The sequence below is a fragment of the Microcaecilia unicolor genome, chromosome 1 (assembly GCF_901765095.1).
Source record: "Microcaecilia unicolor chromosome 1, aMicUni1.1, whole genome shotgun sequence".
NCBI lineage: Eukaryota > Metazoa > Chordata > Amphibia > Gymnophiona > Siphonopidae > Microcaecilia > Microcaecilia unicolor.
The window spans coordinates 66,033,833-66,057,607 of record NC_044031.1 but is presented as its reverse complement, the minus strand read 5'-3'; the positions used below and the strand labels follow the sequence as shown (position 1 = coordinate 66,057,607).

At 43.1% G+C, this 23,775-nt stretch overlaps 1 protein-coding gene across 1 annotated transcript in view; it reads left to right on the top strand.

The window, feature by feature from the left end:
- The window catches only part of TTC21A (tetratricopeptide repeat domain 21A), a 294,579-nt gene that overhangs the window by 34,552 nt on the left and 236,252 nt on the right, over positions 1–23,775 (top strand). The window contains 2 exon segments of the mRNA XM_030198073.1: positions 7,410–7,532; positions 16,746–16,903. Coding sequence (XP_030053933.1) covers positions 7,410–7,532; positions 16,746–16,903 — 281 coding nt within the window.

Below are 23,775 nucleotides of genomic sequence, written 5' to 3'. Positions count from 1 at the left end.
GTTTCACACAGATACAGTGTGTGCGAGAGAGTGTGTGTGAGACACAGACTCTCTGTGAGACTGAGTGTATGAAACCAAGAGAGTGTGTGAGTGACTGTGTGACACATAGAGAGTGAATGTGATACAGTGTGAGACATAGAGTGTGTGAGAGACAGTGTGTGAGAGTGAGAGAGAGAAAGACATTGACTGAGAGAGAGAGAGAGAGTGTGTGTGTGTGTGTGAGACAGAGATACGGCCCCCTTCCCTCCCTCTCGCTGGTATCAGGCCCCTCCCCTTTCTCTCTAGTGTCTGAGCATTACTGTGCAGGACGCTGAGCTCTGGCTGTGCTTCAAGGAACTGACCAATCCTATTTAATAGAATGCACTTCCAACATTCTGAAGCCGAGAAACCTTGTGTGGTTGGTCACTTCTGCTTGTGATGAACCCGGAAGTACGTGATGTCAATTCAGGAGATGGATACAGAGAGCAGGAATGCCTCAGCCATGCAGTCAGCTTCAGAATGTTGGAGGTGCGTTTTATTATATAGGATTACAAATTCCAGTATCTACAGTTAATTATAGAATGTTGTTATGTGAACATATTGTAATATGTTTTATATAGAAGACAATTTTCAAAGCTTTTTATTAGAGCTGTTCTGAATAGCATATTTTACTACTCAACCAAATACAAATAATGAAAAATATTATTCGGCTGAATACGAATAATGGGCATTGAGCTTTAACATAACAAACAATAAAAGAAGCAAAGTGAAATCAGAGATCAAAAGCCCAATATTTAGACTGTGGGAGACGGCGTTGACCCCAGATATTTAGTGCCGGGCCCTTTTCTGGTGACCAGCATTGAATATCCATTTTTTTTGGCCGGTTCATATTTAACCAGCTAAGTGAATATTCAGCGCTGGCTGGTTAAGTTATTATTTATGCAGTCTGATATGCCCGCTAAACATGGCTGGACAGCACTTGAATATTCGCAGATAGCCGGCTATATCAGATAGCACTGAATATTGGCTAGCAAGTAGGATTTAGCACAGTAGATTTACCACCACAAGTGTCCTTTTCCCTATGTGTCTTGTCTGTTCTACCCTCAGGGCTTTTTTTGAGGGGGTACTTGGGGGTATTGAGTACCGGCACCTTTTCCATTGTCTGCTAAAATTGACCCATGGACCCCAAGTTTTAATGAAAGAGTGTAGAGCCTGAGCTCTTTCATTAAAACTTGGGGTCCATGGGTCAATTTTACTGCCTTGTCATAAATTCTCTGACTGGTTGCAGGTGGCCTAGCTATTGTGGGGTGGATTGCTCAGTCATCACCCCAACCCTGAAGGGTGGCCTAGCATTTGAGTACCGGCACCTTTTTGGCTAGAAAAAAACGCACTGCCTACCCTTATCCCTTATTTGTCCTCTCTGTCTGTCCTGATTTAGATTGTAAGCTCTTTTGAGCAGGGACTGTCTTTTCTTCATGTTAAATTGTGAAACGCTGCGTACGACTGGTAGCGCTATAGAAATGATTTGTAGTAGTAGAAGTCCCAATTATTTGTATTACTATTCAGCTGAATATGAATAATGTATTCAGGGCAGTATTGAATCAAATATTCCATACAGTCCTACTTTTTATGTGCATAAATAGCTATTTAGCCATGTATTTATTTATTTAGATTTTGCTCACACCTTTTCAGTAGTAGCTCAAGGTGAGTTACATTCAGGTACTCTGGATATTTCTCTATCCCAGGAGGGCTCACAATCTAAGTTTGTATCTGAGGCAATGGAGGGTTAAGTGACTTGCCCAAGATCACAAGGAGCAGCAGTGGGATTTGAACCGTCCACCTCTGGATTGCAAAACCAGTGCTCTAACCACTAGGCCACTCCTCCTCTCCTGAACACTGTCCCTCTCACTATAGGGCAATATGAGAACTTTTACTGGTGCTCAAAAAGGGGCAGGAAAAGCTAGGATAAAGTCACTGGAGCAAAAGTACTTATGGTCTTTATTATAACTGGTCTGTGCTGTAAATTGGGTTTCCATTTGAATATGTATTTACAGTTCCAGAGCATACCTGCAAGACTGCAAGCTTCATGTTTAATTTAAAAATTGCTCCCATAGATTTTTTTTAGATTACGAGTATCCATAGTTTGTACTGTATGCCAGTGCAGTTTTTAATTGAAAATACAATATAGTTGTAAAGCAGTTAGTGAGATAAAGAAGTTGTCATGGAATGCCTAGTCACCCGTATGAGGCTAACCCTGCAGCTACTTACATGATCTATCCCCAGCACAGCTCAGATCCTCCTACACCTGCCGCTTGTGCTCTACACTAGCACCCTCCTCCCACTGACTGGGTCCCAACCGCCTCTGGGCGAGTCTCCCACTCTCAAGTAATACCCGGTGATTTCTAGGTTACTGGGACCATGCTCCCAGTGGTCCCACAGGTCCTTGAAAGCACTCATAGACCCAACACACAAACTACCAGGATTCTCAGTCAGTCCAGACAAGCAGAGACAATAAACTAAAAAAGGTTCGTTGTCACCGAGGAGGATTTGGGGGGGACACCGGTGCCGGAAAGAATATTTGAAGCGGGGGAGTCGGAGAAACTAAACAAATTCTCTGTAACCTTGGAGGATGTAATGGGTCAGTTCAGCAAGCTGAAGAGTAGTAAATCACCGGGACCTGATGGTATTCATCCCAGAGTATTAATAGAACTAAAAAATGAACTTGCGGAGCTACTGTTAGAAATATGCAATCTGTCCCTAAAATCGAGTGTAATACCGGAAGACTGGAGGGTAGCCAATGTTACTCCGATTTTTAAGAAAGGTTCCAGAGGAGATCCGGGAAATTATAGACCGGTGAGTCTGACGTCGGTGCCGGGCAAGATGGTGGAGGCTATTATTAAGAATAAAATTGCAGAGCATATACAAAAACATGGACTGATGAGACAAAGTCAGCACGGATTTAGTGAAGGGAAGTCTTGCCTCACCAATCTAATGCATTTTTTTGAGGGGGTAAGCAAACATGTGGACAATGGGGAGCCGGTTGATATTGTATATCTGGATTTTCAGAAGGCGTTTGACAAAGTGCCGCACGAAAGACTCCTGAAGAAATTGCAGAGTCATGGAATCGGAGGTAGGGTATTATTATGGATTAAGAACTGGTTGAAAGATAGGAAGCAGAGAGTAGGATTGCGTGGCCAGTATTCTCAGTGGAGGAGGGTAGTTAGTGGGGTCCCGCAGGGGTCTGTGCTGGGTCCGTTGCTTTTTAATGTATTTATAAATGACCTAGAGATGGGAATAACTAGTGAGGTAATTAAATTCGCCGATGACACAAAATTAAATTATTCAGGGTCGTCAAGTCGCAGGAGGAATGTGAACGATTACAGGAGGACCTTGCGAGACTGGGAGAATGGGCGTGCAAGTGGCAGATGAAGTTCAATGTTGACAAGTGCAAAGTGATGCATGTGGGTAAGAGGAACCCGAATTATAGCTACGTCTTGCAAGGTTCCGCGTTAGGAGTTACGGATCAAGAAAGGGATCTGGGTGTCGTCGTCGATGATACGCTGAAACCTTCTGCTCAGTGTGCTGCTGCGGCTAGGAAAGCGAATAGAATGTTGGGTGTTATTAGGAAGGGTATGGAGTCCAGGTGTGCGGATGTTATAATGCCGTTGTATCGCTCCATGGTGCGACCGCACCTGGAGTATTGTGTTCAGTACTGGTCTCCGTATCTCAAAAAAGATATAGTAGAATTGGAAAAGGTACAGCGAAGGGCGACGAAAATGATAGTGGGGATGGGACGACTTTCCTATGAAGAGAGGCTGAGAAGGCTAGGGCTTTTCAGCTTGGAGAAGAGACGGCTGAGGGGAGATATGATAGAAGTGTATAAAATAATGAGTGGAATGGATCGGGTGGATGTGAAGCGACTGTTCACGCTATCCAAAAATACTAGGACTAGAGGGCATGAGTTGAAGCTACAGTGTGGTAAATTTAAAACGAATCGGAGAAAATTTTTCTTCACCCAACGTGTAATTAGACTCTGGAATTCATTGCCGGAGAACGTGGTACGGGCGGTTAGCTTGACGGAGTTTAAAAAGGGGTTAGATAGATTCCTAAAGGACAAGTCCATAGACCGCTATTAAATGGACTGGAAAAATTCCTCATTTTTAGGTATAACTTGTCTGGAATGTTTTTACGTTTGGGGAGCGTGCCAGGTGCCCTTGACCTGGATTGGCCACTGTCGGTGACAGGATGCTGGGCTAGATGGACCTTTGGTCTTTCCCAGTATGGCACTACTTATGTACTTATGTACTTATGTCATAAAAATATTGAACAGTGAACTATAAAAACAGATGGAAAATAAAAGGTAACTGAATAAGGATCAATTAGAAAACCATCTAAACATTTTATCACTACCTGGATAGTGCCTGAGAAGTACAGGAAATATAGCTGCTCACAGGTTACAGAATATAACTGCTCAGAGAGTCTCACATACGGATGATCAGAAGCAAACGCCGGCGCTAGAAGCTGTTAGCGCCATTCTAGCGCCTGCGTTTGCTTCCGCCCCATGATCAGAGTCCCCAAGTGCGTGAAACAACGTGCTCTGAACGCAACTAGCATGCAAAACAGGGCTCTTAGCGAAAATAGCATGCAAATGCATGCTAAACCTATTCATCCCCAAAGACCAGCGACCCAGCGTGCCAAAGATTGGGTCGCTGGCTGAGGGGTTTGCAGATCATTGGGGAGGAATGGTGAGCCCTGTCCAGCATGCATTTATATGTTAGCAGGCCCCCATTCCCCCCCAATGAAGCAAACCCCCCCAGGAACTGATGACCCCCCCCAGCGACAGGGGGCTAGAGGTCCGGCAGACCTCCGGTACCCCTGATGACACCCCCCCCCCCCAAGTTCAGGGAGGGCTGGAGATCCGGTGGGTTTCCAGTCCCCCCTAACTCCCCTCAGCATTTCTAAAAAGTCCCTGGTGGCCCAGTGGGTGACCGACCCCCCCCCCCCCCGCCGACACAGTTCAGGGAGGACTGGAGATCCGGTGGGTCTCCAGCCCCCCCCCCCCCAGCATTAGCAAGGGGTCCCTGGTGGTCCAGTGTCAATCCCCCTACCCCCCTACCTTGAATTGGAGGAGGGAGCTAGCCTTGCTCAGAGCAGGGGTAGTTTGGGTCTGGTGGTCCCATGGACCTCCAGCCCCTGTGTTTGACAGGTCTGGGCTTTTGACAGCCCAGACCTGTCAAACAAATGCGGGAGGTTTGTGCTGAGCGCATGCTCAGGCACAATTCTCCAGCACTTCTACCCCATGATCAGAGATAATTGCATGCTTAAATTTGCATGTCATTATCTCTGATCATAGGTCTAATAACGCCCCACGTTGTTACAACGCTATATTTAGAGCACTGTTTGGAACAGCGTGGGGCTTTTGATCATCTGCCTGTCAGTGAAGAGAGCTTTTTCTCTCTCTGCTGCCTGGCTGAAACTGGAGAAAAATGCAGTATTTCCAGACTGGATATGAACTCCTGGGTCAATCAGAGCCCAGAACAGCACATTTTAAATGTATACTGCACATTTTAAAAGTATACTCTTTGTGCTAAACTAAAGAAGAACAGTCACTTTCTGCCATAGCTTTACAACAAGAAAAAACCACTTGCTGGCCAATAGGAGAAATACACTTCAAGAAATAATAGAGTTTACAGGCTTAAAAACCACTGTTTTGTCACAGAAGTGTTGGTCAGTCATCAGTCGACAGTACAATAATACAGAGAGAATGAAACAGCGAAACAGGAAAGGGACCTTGTGGTGATTGTGTTTCATGATCACAAGCAGCAAAACAGTGTGATAAGGTAAGGGGCATAACCAGTGGTTTATTTATCACCTACGCCATCTTGGTGCCTTTCTCAGCTTGTAAAGTTCCATCTCCTGATGAGATAAGGCCAAACATGGAGTCCATGTCGAGGAGAGCTGTGTACTTTAACTCCAGTGCTGCTTTTTTCCTGAATTCTGAAGTTTATACCACGAGGGAGGGGCCCTTGGAGAATTGTCACCATCATGGTTTGCTGGACTGCTTCTAAAAATATGGCATGCCCTGCTACAATGCTGGAGTGATTTCAGGTCCAAGATAAGTTTTCTGATTTGCTGTGCATGGTTTCTTGAGTTTTATTTTGTGGAACTTTTTTTTTAGATTTTGGCTGGCTCTAATGTTTCCTGCATCTTTTGTAATATTGTTTGTGCCTGTTTGTTTTGAGGGGAGGGGGGTGGCGGAGGGGGAATGGGTTTTCTTCTTTGAAGTGCAATGTTAAAGCCAGGGAGTTTTTTTTTTTCCAGTGTTCCTTTTTTTCAGGCTGAAACCTGAAACTGGGAATGCACTAAGGATGGTAAATTTGATATATACTTACTTCCTGAAACTTTTGAGATTTATTTTTTTTAAATGCTGCTATGTATAGTGGTGCAGAAGTCACTAATAGTTAGCTCTAAATAAACATTGTACATAGTTTTTTGATTGGTCTTGTAAAATAAGCACTATACTGTTTTAACAAAACAGACGGAATTTCCAATGATCAGAATAGAATGTGAAAACAATCAAACTAGTGCCTTCAGACCTAATCAAAACTTAATGTTATACAGGCTAATTTTATTAAGCTTTTTCTACCTGTAAAGCCTGTTTTATATAAACACAAAGGCTTTTATAAAATTGTGTGTCTGAAAACGCATGTAGAAAGTACATGCATAAAAAGTGTGCGCCGACTTCTAAATGTCTGTACATAGGCATTCCCAGTTGGGTGGAATGGGCTTGTGATAAATAAAAGGCACATGTTCATACACAAAGTATGTGCATACATTCACATCTTCTTCAGAACAGCTGTTAATTTATGCTTTGGCATTTATGTTCTGTTGGAACTGGATCTGGGAGCCTATATAATATGTTGCCTTTATAAAATAGGTGCCTTTTTAGACTTCTCACATACATATTTTATTATAAACTCACTCAAAGTGCAACCAATAAGACTAGCTCCTGCTGGTCCATTAAACTGGCAGCTAGATAGAGGAAGAACAGAATAAAGATCTTAAGGTCTTTTACTAAAGATTAGCTTGAGTTATCTGCAGTAGGGCCCATACGAATAAAATGGGCCCTACTGCAGATTACTCAGGATCCTAATGGTAACTTCCCCTACACAACAAGTGTTATGACTTGAGAAACATATTTCTAACACAGCATGTCTGGGGATTATCTTCATAGCTTAGTTTTGGAATAATGTGTTTATTCCCTTTCTTGATGGTTATCATTTTTTGAAATGTTATATTCAAGAAAAAAAAACTATTCTTTGTTTTGGTTTAGGTTTCTTACCGGTATGCATTGCAACAATGATGAAAAATATTTTTGCAATGTTACTCAACATTTGATATATATCTAATATATTTTTTTATTGTTTCAGTGTTTAGTGCTCAAAGGATGGGTGGATTTCACATCTGGCAAGGATTTTATTGTAAAGAAGTCAATCAAATACATAAGTGAAGGAATACAAGACACTAATGATATATTTGCAATAATAGGAAAGGTATAATTGCTAGTTCTCTCCATTTCTTTTTAACTATTTCTAGTGACCTATTTACTAATTTACATAAAAATTGGGCATTTGTCCCAAAATATTGATGTGTTATCCCAAAGGACGTGTGAAGGGTCATTTTCGAAAGGATGTCCACGTCAGAGCATCCCAGACATCCATCTCACATGTATTTTCAAACAGGATACAGCCTGTTTGAAAATATGTGAGAGGGATGTCTATGCACTGGGAAACATCCAGCATGAATATCTATTTTACAAACTGAAATGTCCAAATTTTGAATTGGGGGGAGGGTGGGGACATGGACATCTATATAGCAACATTGTTAGCAGAGGGTCAGCCTTGTGGATAGTGCAGTGGACTGCATACCAAGGGACCCAGGTTCAAATCCCACTTTACCTCTTTGTGGGCCTTTTTACTAAGCCGTGTAGGTGCCTACGTGTCAATTTTGAATTACCGCCTGGCTACCGCATGGCCCTTGTGGTAATTTCATTTTTGAAGCGTGTCAATTACGCGCATTGGAAAATATTTTTATTTTCTGGCGTGCGGGCAGTAATCGGGCCGTAATCTGCATTTTACGTGAGTAGACCATTACCGCCCGGGTTACCGCATGAGACCTTACTGCTAGGTCAAAATGGACGCGTGGCAATTTTCATTTTGCCGCATGTCCATTTTTGTAAAAATATAAAAAGGGCATTTTTGTACAGGTGCGCTGAAAAATGATTCTGCGCATTCCCAAAACACTACAGCAGGCCATCTTTCAGCCCACCTTTGTAAAAGGACCCGTTTTTATAATTGTGAATCCTCCAGGAACAAAAAAATACCTGTTGTACTCCACTTCAATAGCCTTCAGGCTTGCAGGTGTCTTATATATTTAAGTACAGTAGGTATTTTTTTCTGTTCCTGGGGGACTCACAATTTTAAAAACAGTTGAAGTGGAATTTGAACCTGGGTCCCTTGGTTTATAGTCTACTGCACTAACCACTAGGCTACTCCTCAGACCTGCTTCCTGCTCTGTTAAGAATGCCCATAATACCTGAAGCTGTCATTCAGTCCCTATCCCCTTACAGTTTCACTTTCAGGGGAAAGGGAGGGGGACAGCAACCACTGGGAGATTAAGGAGCTGCCATGCCTTAATCCCTCCAGTGGACAGCTGCTCAATCAAAGTACCTTTCTGTAACCTGGATGTTCCAAATACCAGGCCGAAATAAGGACATCCTTCTTTTTAGACATGGATGTTTTTTTCCCCTTTGGTAATCGCTGTTGGATGTCCAGATTTCAGGCCCTCCCTAGTCCTGCCCAGAACATTCCAGAATATGCCCCCTTGCTATCTGAACATACTGCAGTGTTGGACGTCCCTATTCTGCCTTTGCAAAATCAGGATTTGGATGGTTCAAGCACGTGGACATCAATTTCAGCCTTTTGAGACATCCATATGCTTTGAAAATGAGTGCCAAAGCTTTCACTAAATCCAGCATTACAACTGAATATAATGCAAAAGCAGTTCCTCTGCCAATATCATGTGACACAATGGTAGCTTCAGTCAACCCCTCCCCTACCTCCCCCTCCTGGGTCTGTAATTCCATTAAGCGTGCTAGGTAATTGCCTAGAACATAACAGTTTTAAGGGTGGCACTAGGGGTTTTTATTATGCATGAATATACACTTTTATTTGCATACAGGTTAGACACTTCAAATAGCCCTTTTACCTACGTAAATATCCATTTGAAAGGATAAATGATATTTGAAAGTTGCCCGCTTATATACCCGAGAGGTACTATTAATGCACAAAAAGTAATTTTTTTTCAATGAAAAGAAAGTAGCGTAAGTAGATATCATGATATAAAGCTCCAAGAGACTAGACTCAAAAAGTTCAGCAAACATTTTTTTTGTGAAAATGGTAGTGGATATGTAGAATTTTATCTCAGAATGAATTATGAAAACTAAAATAATCACAGACTTAAAGGAATGTTGGGATAAACACAAATTGCCCAATATTCAAAGGCATTTATCTGTTTAGTAGCAGCTGCCCTATCTGTGAATTTTCAGCAGTATTATATGGATAGTGCCACAGAAAATTCTTTCTGACTGGAACCAAAATGGCATCTGAGTCAAGTGTGTTTTGATGAACTACTCACACTTCCAATTGTTCTAATTTGAACCCAATTTCCCCACAGTGTGTACTATGAGGAAAAGGAAGGGGAGGGCAGGTATTAAACTCTCAGGAGTTGGTCAGTCCTTGCAACTTCAGGAGATGACCTCAGATAACTTATTTGGAATGTCTACATCACAAAAATCTTCCTTTGCATTATATTGTTGTTGTTTTAATTATAGCTCATGAAATATTACGACTGAAGTGGAGGGACTGTTGTACCCTTAGAGCGATATCAAAAGATCTGAAATTATATCTGAACAGATTAGACATTGGCAAAATCACCATCTGTTAAATACAGAAGCCTGAACTGCTTGGAACTGCTCACATCCTACACTGATACCTCTGAAGGTTCTAGGGAAGGACTCTGTATTTAGAGTGCCAAATCCAGCCATTTTGCAAATGACATGAAAATTTGCGGCAGAGTGGACACTGAAAGGAGTAGACCACATGAGAAGTGATCTACAAAAATTAGAAGACTGGTCTAATGTTTGGAGTTAAAATTTAATGCAAGAAGTGTGTGGACTGATGCATTTGGGGTGTATATATCCACAGGAGCTACATATAATAGGGAGCGAGAGGTTGATATGCACGAACTGAAACCATGGGGTGATAGTGTTTGAAGAGTTCAAGGTTACAAAACAATGTGACAAGGCAATGGCTAAAGCCAGAAAGATGCTAGACTGGATAGAGAGGGACATAACCAGCAGAAGAGAGGAGGTGTTAATGTCCCTGTACAGGTCATTACATAAGTATTGCCACACTGGGACAGACCAAAGGTCCATCAAGTCCAGCATCCTGTTTCCAACAGTGGCCAATCCAGGTCACAAATACCTGGCAAGCTCCCGAAAAAGTTCAATACATTTTATGCTGCTCATCCCAGAAATAAGCAGTGGATTTTCCCCAAGTCGATTTAATAATGGTCTATGGACTTTTCCTTTAGGAAGCCGTCTAGGCCTTTTTTAAACCCCGCTAAGCTAACCACCTTTACCCCAACTTGGAGTACAGTGTTCAGTTCTGGAGGCTGTATCTTGCTAAGGAGATAAAAAGACTTGAAACAACAAAAATAGTATGAGGTTTGTGCCAAAAGAAGTATGAGAAAAGAGTTGAAGACCTGAGGAAATGGGGAGGAAATGGGGATGGGGAGATATGACACAGATGTTTAAATACTTGAAAAGTATTAATATACAAGCAAATCTTTTTCAGAGATAGAGAAGTAGTATAACTAGAGGACATGAACTGAAGTTAGAAGAAGGTAAACCTAGAAGGGTAGTGGTTGCCTGGAATGCCTTCCCAGTGGAGGAATTCAAAAATACATAATAAAATAAGAGGATAGAATCAAAGCAAAATGTAAATGATCTTCACACTTTAAATGAGGTGTAGAGGGATGTAACCTGCATAGAGTAGCAGGTACAACCTAGCCACTTTATTGGGCAGATTAGATGGGCCATACTCGTCTTTATCTGCCGTCACTTACTGTGTTACTGTTTTACCATGTAAATGTATATTACTACTGCTACTACTACTACTACTATTTAGCATTTCTATAGCGCTACAAGGCAAAAAATAAAGTAAGCAAATCAAATCAATTAATGTGTACAGGAAGGAGGAGAGGAGGGTAGGTGGAGGTGAGTGGTTACAAGTGGTTACGAGTCAAAAGCAATGTTAAAGAGGTGGGCTTTCAGTCTAGATTTAAAGGTGGCCAAGGATGGGGCAAGACGTAGGGGCTCAGGAAGTTTATTCCAGGCGTAGGGTGCAGCGAGACAGAAGGTGCGAAGTCTGGAGTTGGCAGTAGTGGAGAAGGGAACAGATAAGAAGGATTTATCCATGGAGCGGAGTGCACGGGAAGGGGTGTAGGGAAGGACGAGTGTGGAGAGTTACTGGGGAGCAGCAGAGTGAGTACATTTATAGGTTAGTAGAAGAAGTTTGAACAGGATGCGAAAATGGATAGGGAGCCAGTGAAGCAACTTGAGGAGAGGGGTAGTGTGAGTAAAGCGACCCTGGCGGAAGACGAGACGGGCAGCAGAGGTTTGAACCGATTGGAGAGGGGAGAGGTGACTAAGTGGGAGGCCAGCAAGAAGCAGATTGCAGTAGTCTAAACGAGAGGTGACAAGGGTGTGGATGAGGGTTTTGGTAGAGTGCTAGGAAAGAAAGGGGCGGATTTTACGGATGTTGGAAAGAAAGAAACGACAGGTCTTGGCGATCTGCTGGATATGAGCAGAGAAGGAGAGAGAAGAGTCAAAGATGACCCCAAGGTTTCGAGCTGAGGAGACAGGGAGAATGAAAGAGCCATCAACAGAAATAGAAAACGGGGGGAGTGGGGAGGAGGGTTTGGGGGGAAAAATGAGAAGCTCAGTTTTGGTCATGTTTAATTTCAGGTGGCGTTGAGACATCCAGACAGCAATGTCAGACAAGCACGCTGAAACTTTGGTTTGGATGCAAGGTGAGATATCAGGGGTAGAAAGGTAGATTTGGGAGTCATCAGCATAGAGATGGTAGGAAAAGCCATGGGATGAGATTAATGAACCAAGGGGAGAAGTGTAGATAGAAAATAGGAGGGAACCAAGAACAGAACCCTGAGGTACGCCGACAGGCAGAGGGATAGAAGTAGAAGAGGATCCACCAGAGTGAACACTGAAGGTGCGGAGGGAGAGGTAGGAAGAGAACCAGGAAAGGACAGAGCCCTGGAATCCAAGTGAGGACAGGGTATCGAGGAGTATGCTGTGATCGACAGTGTCAAAAGCAGCGGAAAGATCAAGAAGAATGAGGATGGAATAGAGACCTCTGGATTTAGCCAGTAAAAGGTCATTGGAGACTTTAGTAAGCGCAGTTTCGGTTGAGTGGAGAGGGCGAAAACCAGATTGTAGTGGGTCAAGAATAGCATGTGAGGAGAGAAAATCAAGGCGGTGGTGGTGAACAGCATGCTCAAGTAATTTGGAGAGAAAAGGGAGGAGGGAGATGGGTCGGTAATTAGAGGGACAAGTAGGGTCGAGTGAAGGCTTCTTAAGGAGAGGTGTGACCACAGCATGTTTAAAGGCAGTAGGGACAGTTGCAGTGGAAAGTGAGAGGTTGAGAATGTGACAGATAAAAGGAATAAGAGCAGGTGAGATGGCATTAAGAATGTGGGTAGGAATGGGATCAGAGGAACACGTGGTACATTTTGAGGAAGAAAGGAGAAGTGTAGTTTCCTCTATAGTAACTTCAGGAAAGGAGGAAAAGGAATGAGGGGAAGGAGAGAGAGGGGAATGGACTAGTGGAGGGAGAGGTGGCGAGTTAGAGAATTCAAGGTTTATCTTTTGAACCTTGTCGTGAAAGAATTCAGCAAGGGTCTGAGGAGATAATGAAGGGGGAGTTGGGGGAGGGGGCACCTTGAGGAGAGAGTTCAATGTGGTGAAGAGTTCAATGTGGTATATGTATTCAATGCTTATATACAGCTAATATCCCCTTTCCAGGGTTCAATACAGTTTACATTCTAGGTGAGACAAAAGCAGATAGTGTTAGTGTGAGGTATGAGAAACATTAGAGACCATTGGTGTAACGCATGAGACTAAAAACATTGAAGGAAAGGATAATGGATGATACTAGGAAGCAGAAGTCATGATGGATTATTATGAAGTAGTCTTTGGGAAGAAAGAGGTTTTTATCCTCTTCCTGAAGATGAGGTAGTTGTTTTCTGCTCTGATGGGAATAGATGGAGAGTTCCATATTTTGACTCCAAGTACGGGGACTAGAGAGCTGAACATCTTCTGATTTTGAATTGTCCTTTGAAATGGTGATGCTAACATTAGTTGTTGTTTCAGTCTGTTAGACTGGACCTGATATAGCGAAGCAGTCTTAATCAGCAGTTCAGAGGTGAAGCCCTGTAAGATTTGAAAAACTAAACAAGCAGCTTTGAACCTGAGTCTTTCTGCTATGGGAAGCCAGTGCAGTTTGTTTAGATGAGTTGAAACACTAGTATATCTATTCAATCTGTATATTAGTCTAGCAGCTATGTTCTGTATGATTTGCAGTTTTTTCTGATATTGACATTTAATACCAAGAAATAGAACATTACAGTAATCCAAGTGAGGTAGGACTAACATTTGGACTAGTAGTGTGAAGGCTTTTTGGTCAAAGAATTGTCTGACTAGATGTAGCTGTCTCATTTTGAATAGTGTTTTCTTCCATAGCTGATTAATATGGGAAGAGAAGGTGAGTGAAGAATCCAGCAAGACCCCTAATACTCTAGTTTCAGATTCAACTGTAAAGCTTTGACCATTGAACAAAGATATTGATGATGGGACCTCAACTCCCTGATTTCGGAACCACAGGACCTTGGCTTTTTGCACATTCAATTTCAGTTTATTGGTCAGGGCCTAGGTGCTAACAGCAGTCATACCATTCGCTACAGACTGAGTTGGATCTTTGTTTGATGCTGTTACTGGTAAGAGAAGCAGGATGTCATCCGCGTAGGATAATAGTAGTTCATTAAGTCCCAGGTGTATTGAGGTAAGGGATGACAAAAAGAGGTTGAACAGGATCAGTGAGAGGGAAGATCCCTGCAGGACCCAGCAGTTAGTAGACCAGTAAATGGAAAGTTGGTTGTTTTGCTTGACCGAATAACTTCGATTTGAAAGGAATTCACTGAACCATTTGAGCACAGTCCCTGTTATCCCTACTCTGATCCAGGTGTTCGAATAGCAATGTGTGGTCATCTGTATCAAACGCCTCCGATATATCGAATTGAAGAATTACTTGGTCACCTTTGCATAGGTGTTGTTTGACATATGTGGTTAGAACTAGCGGTAATGTTTCCGTACTATGTGACGATCTGACTCTTCCAGAGTGTGAGTGAGTGATGAGTACTCACCTGGAAGTTATCCCCCAGTGATCTCATCAGTCTGTCAAGTGGGCCTGATTGTGATAGGATGTAGGCATTGCAGCACAAGCATGGGTAGCTGGTACACACATCAGTTATTATAGGGGAGGTATTGCAGACCACCTGCATGTTCAGGGAATAAAAACTTGTTTGATTTCATATATAGCTTCTTTGCCTGTATGTGACCTGATGGCTATATGTGAACAGTCCAGTGCTTCAAGCATAGAAGGGGAAATGTGCCAGCTCATAAAATTCTGTAATAGTTTCATGTTGCTGCTGCTCTTGCCAAGGAAAGCAATATATTGAGTGTCTCTTCTGAGAAAAGCTTCTAGAAACTGAACTGTGTAACAATGAGGTCGCTGCCTGGCTAATGCTACTATGGCCCAGAGCACATAGGAGCCACACATGGCTCAAATGTGATAGCTACTAGCCTCACCACGAGCAGTAGCATGGGAAACTGCCAGATCTGCACCAGCAAGAACTGAGAAAAAGTAGCACAATGAATGAGGCAGCATTTGGTTGAAGGAAGGCAGATGGGACTGAGATGCCAAACAGCAGCGCCAAGCATCGGGTGATACTTATGGCTTGTGCCACCTTTGCTGACATATGCATAACTTGCACTTGTAGAATGTCATTCTGTATAGGTCACCCAAAGATCCACACCCAGATCCACACATAAACCAATTAGTCAGGCGCTAACAATCAATTATTGGCATTAACAAGCACTTAATTGGCAGTAAGTAGGAGTTATGGGTGGATCTGCTCAATGCCCTATTCTATAACATGTGTGCCTAAATTTCATACCGAGCAGCTCCAAAGGAGGAGTGGCCATGGAAGGGGGCATGAGTGGGTAAGGGGTGTTTTTAGAATTTAGGCTCAATGTTATAGAATACATGCATTTGTGCACCTAACTGCCATTTGTTAGGTGCCAGCATTTACACAAGCCTTTGGCAGGCATAAGTCCTCTTACCCATAGTTAGGCACAAAATGCATGCTATGCTAGTGCAGATCAACTTAGGGGGGAAATTCAACATCCTGCTCAGTATCTGCCAAAACACACAGAAACAGGAAATTGCATCAGAGATGGCAGGAGCAGCAGCAGCAGAAGGAAGGCGCTAAGGCAGGTTGCCGGAAGCATGGGTGAGTTGCTACTACTGCCAGCAACCTGTTAGAGGAAAATCAAGTGTAAGGTAGCTGGGGGAGGGTGGTTTGAGAAAGAGAGAGAAATGCCAGATTAAGGGAGGGGAAGATGCCAGATCAAGAGGGAAGTGAGGGTCTTGCGTTATTTTGCAGTGTCTGGCCCTATTTGAAAGCAGGCAGAGGGGCAAGGGCCACCAAAGGCAGCCTTTGTCACCCAAAATAAAAATACTAAGGGCTAGTGGTATCCCCATTCTTTAGAGCCACCATACAAACAAAAGCCATATGCTTTAAACAAAGCGTTTGTCATTGGAAGGAGCACTGGCTATTCCTGAGGTGATAATCACAATTTTTGTATCTGGATGGGTAGTTCCCACTCCCAGTGCGTGCCATTTCCAGTGCTACAAAAATATTTTTGTAGCTCTGGTGTGTACCTGGCAGTAATCGGGCAGTGCCGAGTGCTGCCCAATTACCGCCGGGTTAGCGCAGCAGCCCTTACCACCACCTCAATGGGTGGCGGTAAGTGCTCCCCCGCCAAAATGGCTGTGCGGCAAGTGCTTCACTTGTCGCATGGCCATTTCCTTAAAAAAAGAAAGACATGTCTTTTACCTGCTGCAGTAAAAGGGGGCCTCGGCGTGCATCAAATACATGCGCCAACCCTCTTTTGCCACAGCTTTGTAAAAGGACTTCTAAGTGAGCCTAAACAGCTACTTCTTCCTCTAACTTAAATTTAATCAGGCTCACTGGAGTGCTATTTAAGCTTCTGTCCTTTTGAAATCTGAGTAAAAATGACTATACAGGACTAGCGGTCATTATCTAATACAGAAAGTGGGAGATACCATGACAATTTATACTAAGGGTATATAGCAGTAACATGATGCACCCCTCTCTAGTACACTAGATACATGCTTCTTGCTGCAGGGCACAATCTCTATTTTGAAATGTATTGCAAATGTGCACTATAAAATAATAATATGCAAATAAATTATTCTGTCCAATAAATGTCTCTTGAACTTACAATTTTTCCATATTAACGATATGTTTTAATGTTTTCTTCATAGACAAAATATTTTATGATGCAGCAGAATTATTCAGGAGCCTTAGAAGTCATAAATCAGATAGTTGTCAATTTCCCAAGCTTTATTCCTGCACTTTCTATCAAAATGAATCTGTTTTTAGCTCAGCAAGACTGGGATCAAGCGTTAGAAACTGCACAAAGGTAAGAAATGTATATTAGTCTGTTCCAGCTCAGATAGTTGTTTCTTGGAAAACAATATCCCGTAAATTCTATAACTGGTGGTCAAAATTGGACACGCAAATTTGTGCGTGCCCCAATTTGTATGTGCAATTTAATCGAGTAACGGGTCAGTTAGTGCCAATAATTGGGTGCTAATCAATTATTGGTGCTAATTGGCAACAATTTGAATTTATGCTTACATCATGCTAAGCGTTATTCTAAAAAGATGCGTTCTTTACATAGTACAGAAACATTGTTATGTACCTAGTTTTCACAATTCAAACAGCGTATTAGCTTTGGTGATCAGGCTTTAATAATGCAACTGGACCTGTCAAGCGCACCCACTCTAGTAGCGCATGATGCTCTCGCAGTAATTTGACAATATTGGAATATTGGGCAGAGTTCTGAATTGGTTTATGGGCTTTCTTTCTTATAGGTCCTATTTGGTTAAGATGCAGGGTGAGCTTTCAGATAGGCTGTTGCCTGGTTGTAGAGTGTCTCAGGGCTCCCCACTGTCCCATCTTCTATTTAATGTGTTGCTATCATCTTTAGGATATTCACTAGAAAAGCTTGGTTACCAAGCTTATATATATGCTGATGACATTACTATACTGTTTCCAATTAGATCTAAGTCAGTGGATTTGCTACCAGAAGTCATTAGTGCTTGGATGGGTACGAATTTCCTGCAGCTTAATAAGGAAAAGACCAAATTTCTGCTTATTGGGAAAGATGTTGAAGTATATGGGTGTCTCTAGCATTAGCATGCACTAAAAACACTAGCGTGTCTTAGTAAACAGGGCCCTTACAGTGAATAATACAACATACACACTAGAAAGATCAATTAAGATTTTAGGGATCATCACTGGCTACAAGATGACTATGATAGAACAAATAAATCATTTGATAAAGAACTGATTTTGGATAATGCAGATATTGAGAAGAATGATAACATATTTATTAATTTATTTATTACATTTGTATCCCACATTTTCCCGCATAGCAGTAGGCTCAATGTGGCTTACAGGTTCCGGAGAAGAGAGAGTACCAACTCCGGGAATATATACAGAGTGGAAAATAGAGTAACAGTAGGTGCAAGGAAGCTGATAAGGTTCTGGAAAAGAGAATACAACTCTGGGACGAATATATAGTAGCATGTAGGGAGAAGTAATCCCAATGAGGCTGATAAGTCTCCAGGGATAGGAGTAATTTTAATCGTGAACAGTTTGAACTAGTAGTTCAGTCTCTAATTTTGAGTAAACTGGATTATAGTATATTTGGGGTGGCTAAGAGTCATTTTAAACTGAATTATGTTTAAATTTTCAAAATATTGTATGGGGCTATACCAGGTTATATGATGACATTAATATGCAGACTAATATATGGGACAATGCACCACATTCTACTTTTTTAACATTTCCTAGTCTTGAAGGTGTCTGCTACTGGAAATTATTTCGGACAATTTTTATGTATCAAGCAACAACTTTTTGGTCACACCTTCCAAATGGCATTTAAAACTTTGTCCAGTTTTGTTAGCTTTAAGAAGATGCTTAAAACTTTTCTTTTTAGGAAAAATGTTTTGAATATAGTAAATTAGTTATAATTCTGTTGATAATTCAATGTACGATCCTAGATGTTTGGTCTAGTTCCTCTTATTGTGTTCCGCTTTGAACTACATTTAGTAATAGTGAACTATAAGCTCTGTGACTGTGTGCAACTGAAAAGGGGGCATGGGCAGGCCAGGGGCGTTCACTAATGATGCGTGCAGTATTATAGAATATGGGAGATCTCATGTCTAAATTAGACATAGGATTTACACCAGGTTTCAGGTGGTGTAAATTTGGGTGTGGATCCTAGCGCTAAGCACTAGTCTGTAAACGACACCCAACTCAGAGCGCCATTTATAGAATAGTGCTCAGTGCTCCATGCCCATTCTCTGCCCTTGACACACCCCCTCAAAAAATATTTTAATAAAATGAATGCGTGGGTTAGCGTGTACTACCGCAAAATGCTTTAACATGTTTTGCAGTAAGCCATTTTTCCCACATTAAGCTCACATTAACACTTAATGCGGTTTAGTGCATCAGCCACATATTTTAATATGCCTTCATAGATAAACCTCTAAGACTATTATTTTAAAGCAGGAAGGTGGACATAATTGTATCATTAAAAGACTTCTAGGACTAGATTTAGTAAATGGCACCCAAATGTGGGCACAGAAAAAAATAATCATAGTAACATAGTAGATGACGGCAGAAAAAGACCTGCACGGTCCATCCAGTCTGCCCAACAAGATAACTCATATGTACTACTTTTTGTGTATACCCTACTTTGATTTGTACCTGTGCTCTTCAGGGCACAGACCGTATAAGTCTGCCCAGCACTATCCCCGCCTCCCAACCACCAGCCCCGCCTCCCAACCACCGGCGACGAGATCGGGTGGCAGAGCCGGTGGTGGGAGACGGGGCTGGTGGTAGGGAGGCAGGGATAGTGCTGGGCAGACTTATACGGTCTGTGCCAGAGCCGGTGGTGGGAGGCGGGGCTGGTGGTTGGGAGGCGGGGATAGTGCTGGGCAGACTTATACGGTCTGTGCCCTGAAGAGCACAGATACAAATCAAAGTAGGGTATACACAAAAAGTAGCACATATGAGTTATCTTGTTGGGCAGACTGGATGGACCGTGCAGATCTTTTTGTGTGGTCATCTACTATGTTACTATGATTATTTTTTCTGTGCCCACATTTGGGTGCCATTTACTAAATCTAGTCCTAGAAGTCTTTTAAAATTTTATGTCCACCTTCCTGCTTTAAAATAATAGTCTTAGAGGTTTATCTAAGAAAGCATATTATAATATGCCCTAAATAAACAAAGCCACCCAGTAATCCTTGTCAGCTATAAAGTTTCGCATACAGCGTATGAATATCTATCTATGCATTTTTTTCTGGTCTTTTATTCTGGATCGAATGCATACAAAAAAAAAGATAAGTCTTAAGTTCCTTCTTAAATTTTGAAGCTTAAGTGCCAGAGTTGGGAAGTTATTCCAAGTTGTGGGACCCACCACTAAAAACAGTGGCAAATTTTATCTTGGAAGATATACCTGAATGATGGTATTACCAAAAAATTTTAGTTGAGATGATCTAAGTACCCTAGATGAGGAGCATGGTAGACATAAAAGAAGAGGAAGTCCTGAAAGTTGAATTGTACAGACCAAAACTAAAATTTTAAATGTAATCATATGTAATATTGGGAGGCTTTTTCTGTTCATGGGGGGGGGGGGGGGGGGGGGTCTATGGGTGGATCTGGGAGGGGAGCTCCTTCACTTGGGGGGGGAGGGAATAGGGGCTGTTTCTCTTTGGAGGCCGCGGCAGGGTCTGTTTCAGTTTCAGCCAAAACCAAGCAGAGAATTTCAGCCACATATTTGGTTTTGGCCCAAACTGAAAAACAGGTTTTGGTTGGCCTCTAATGTCATCACAGGAGTGTTCTTAATTGTTATAGGAAAAGATATCAACAGGGAAGCTTTCTTATTAAATATCACAGCCTTTGTTTTCTATGGATTGAGTTTCATTTTATATTGATAAAGTCTATTAGCTATTGTAGGAAATTTAGAGTTAATTATAGTAATGGTTTGAGGGTGCTAAGGATTAAAGACAGAATCTGCATATCATTGGTGTAATCACTCTCTCTTACTTTGTTGTCTCCTTTCAATCAGTGTTACTGGCACTGTTTTATCTTGGCTCACTAGCTATCTTAGGGGACCATACCTACCAGTTCAACTTTGATTCCATTTCCACCACTCCACTTCCTGTTCATTCATGCATCCCTCATGGTTCCATACTTGCTCCCACCCTCTTTAATGTCTTCCCTGCCCCACTTCTCACGATTATTCAAGATCACTTGTGCACACTGTTCTGATGCCATCTCTCTTCTTAATGATTACTTGTCTCATGTTTCTCAATGGCTTAAGAGCAATCTATCCTTTTTGCCCCTTCAGCCAATAGCTTTCTTCCCCCTTCCTTCCATTAGTGACCATACCCTTCAGTGCAAAGAATCTATCAAGGTTCATGGAGTCACTTCTTGATTCACCACTCACTTTCAAATCACAAATAGACTCAGTTATCCACACCTCCTTCTTTGCTCTTCACCGCCTCCATGCTGTTCGTCTTCTTATTTCATCTTCACACTTATACCCTCTCATTCTTGTACTTGTTATATCCCCCTTAGACTACTGTAATTTCTTTTACTCTGGTCCTCCTCTTCAATTCCTCAAATGCTTTCAGCTCATTCAGTCAACTGCTGTCAAACTCCTGCACAATGCTATCCACTTTAATCACGTGATCCCTCCCCTCCTCCGCTATGAACACTGGCTCCTGTTCATCGCTCAAATCAAATGCAATTTTCTAGAGGCAGCCACTAGGGGCAGGAGCGAATGGGGTTCTCTCCTGCCCTCATCACAACACTGAGCCATCAGGGACTTTAGGTAGGCCCAAGGGGTGCCTATTGTGAGTGAGGGATTGGGAGTGGGTATGGACCTGGGGAGGGCTGGGATAGGGGGTCTTTCCACTTTGAGATGGGGTAGGAGGGGATATGGAGCTCAACTGGGGGGGTGAGAGAGGGGTCTTGCCACATTGGGGGTCATGGATCTCGCCAATGGGAGGAGGGGAATCAGAGGGAAAGACTCATTTTCAATGTTATGCGGGTCCTGGCTGCCAGTGCAGTTGAAATTAGCCCATGATATTCAGTGCTGGTGTGCAGACATGGCCTGGCACTGAATATCCAGGGCTAATTATGCCAATGGTGGCTAGCATTTTTAAAAAAATGCTTACTGCTTTGAACTGCATATTGACTAGTAAATATAAAACTGAGACCCTAAAAACAGGTGTAAAAATGCTCTCAGTGCGTTTTTTTCTCTATCATTGCCTTCCCGTGCAGGTATTTTTGTCCCTTTTGTGTTTATAATTAATTCCTCTATATTTTATTCTTACCCTTTAATTTTGTAGTGTTTTTGGTTCTTCAGATTTCCTTTCTTTTTCGTGAGTTGCTAGACCTGTTTAGGCTGGAACACTAACCTCAATTTGAATGCTGCTCCTTTTTACTCTTCCCAGCTGAGGAGTTTAATTTGGCCACGATTCTTTTCTCAGTGTTCAAGAAGAGCCCCAGTAGTTTCAAATGGTATGCTCAATGTATTCGGGTGATTTCTGTGACAGACCTGCACTCTTGGTGCATCGGATGCCTTGAGCCTGACCATGAGCTTAACACTTGTTCTCTCTGTTTGCAAATGCAGTTGATGACACAGAGGACGCAGCAGGGTAATCAGGAAAGACGTTTTGGCTCCTTAATGACTGATCCAACAACATCGGCACGGAAGCATTGACCTCAATGGCTGCTAAGACTTTGACTATCACTAGGAGTGCATCAGCATCGAGGAGGTCTCTGCTTCTCTTGACATCAGGTGCTGAAATTAGGCCCCAGGACCAGTTCGTATCAGACCTGACACTGAGGGCATGTATGGATTCGATGTCATCTTCGTTAGCACTGACGAAGGACCACAATACTAAGCATCAGGGAAAGCCCATGAAGCATAGGTCCTCATCAATGCATGGTGCCAGGAGCTCCAGGGTGTTGGCATTGCCTGTTCCTGAGAAGCACCAGCACTGGGAGGAGTGCTCTCCCTCTTTGGCAGAGGTGCTAGTGCATAAGTCTCTGAGCAGCCAGGCTCTCGCTTCCAGTTTGGCACCAACACCTTCTCAGGCTGCCTCTCTCCTGGCTGTCCTTCCTTTGCCGATGCCTTCATTTGATGAGCGGTTCCAAGTCATGCTCAGGGAGGAGGTGGCACAGATGCTACAGTTGCAATCCAGTTGGGCATCAAAGGCATTTGTGCCAACTGTGGATCAGCCGCAGATTCTTCCCAAGGCTCCATCCATGCCTGTGGAGAGATCCTCTGCGCCACTGCCTTGAAGAGTGTCGACATCAACTCATGCAGTACCAATCTCGACATTGGGGGAGAAAACTTCCCCAGAGTCTGCGGGTAGGGCTGTGCCTCGGCACTCTTCAGGGTATGGATGTGGTGCCAGTGAGCTGAAGCAGGCACAGACTCACTCAATCCGGTCTATCTGGGACCACTCAAGGGACTCAGATGAAGACCCTCATTACATGTTGGAGGAAGAGTCTTATGGGGTACCTTCTGATCCCTCCCCACCTCAAAAGAGAAATTAATCTCCACCTGATGGTCTCTCTTTTACCAGATTCATCAAGGAGATGGCTTCTGCCAACCCATTTAAGTTGGAGATGGAGGAGTAACCCAGGAAAGAGATGTTATCTGTTCTGAACTATGAATCGCCTCCTAAGGAAGGGGTCACAATACCATTGCACTCTGTCCTTAAAGATGCACTGACAAAGAACCAGGAATCTCCCTTCAGTGGCGTTCCTAGAGGGGTTAACACCCGGGGTGGATCGCCGATGCGCCCCCCCCCCCCGGCGAAAGGACACCCCCCCACCCCAGCGAAAGAACCCCCCCGGGTGCATGCTGCTGGGGGGGGGGTGCCGCGCGCTGGTCAGCGTTGTTCGTTTCCATGCTCCCTCTGCCCCGGAACAGGTTACTTCCTGTTCCGGGGCAGAGGGAGCATGGAAACGAACGACGCTGACCGGCAAGTGGCACCGCCCCCCCCCCTTGGTACGCCACTGTCTCCCCTCTCAGTACAGGTTGCACCTAAGAAGGTGGATATGCAGTATTCTATCCAGAAGACTTTCAGATTCAAAAGGGCACAACTGCTTCACCACTGTCTCTGGATGATGAATTCACCCTCAAATGAGCTAGGAGCTCCAGGACTGATGCCTCGGATCCCTCAGGTAGAGAGGTTC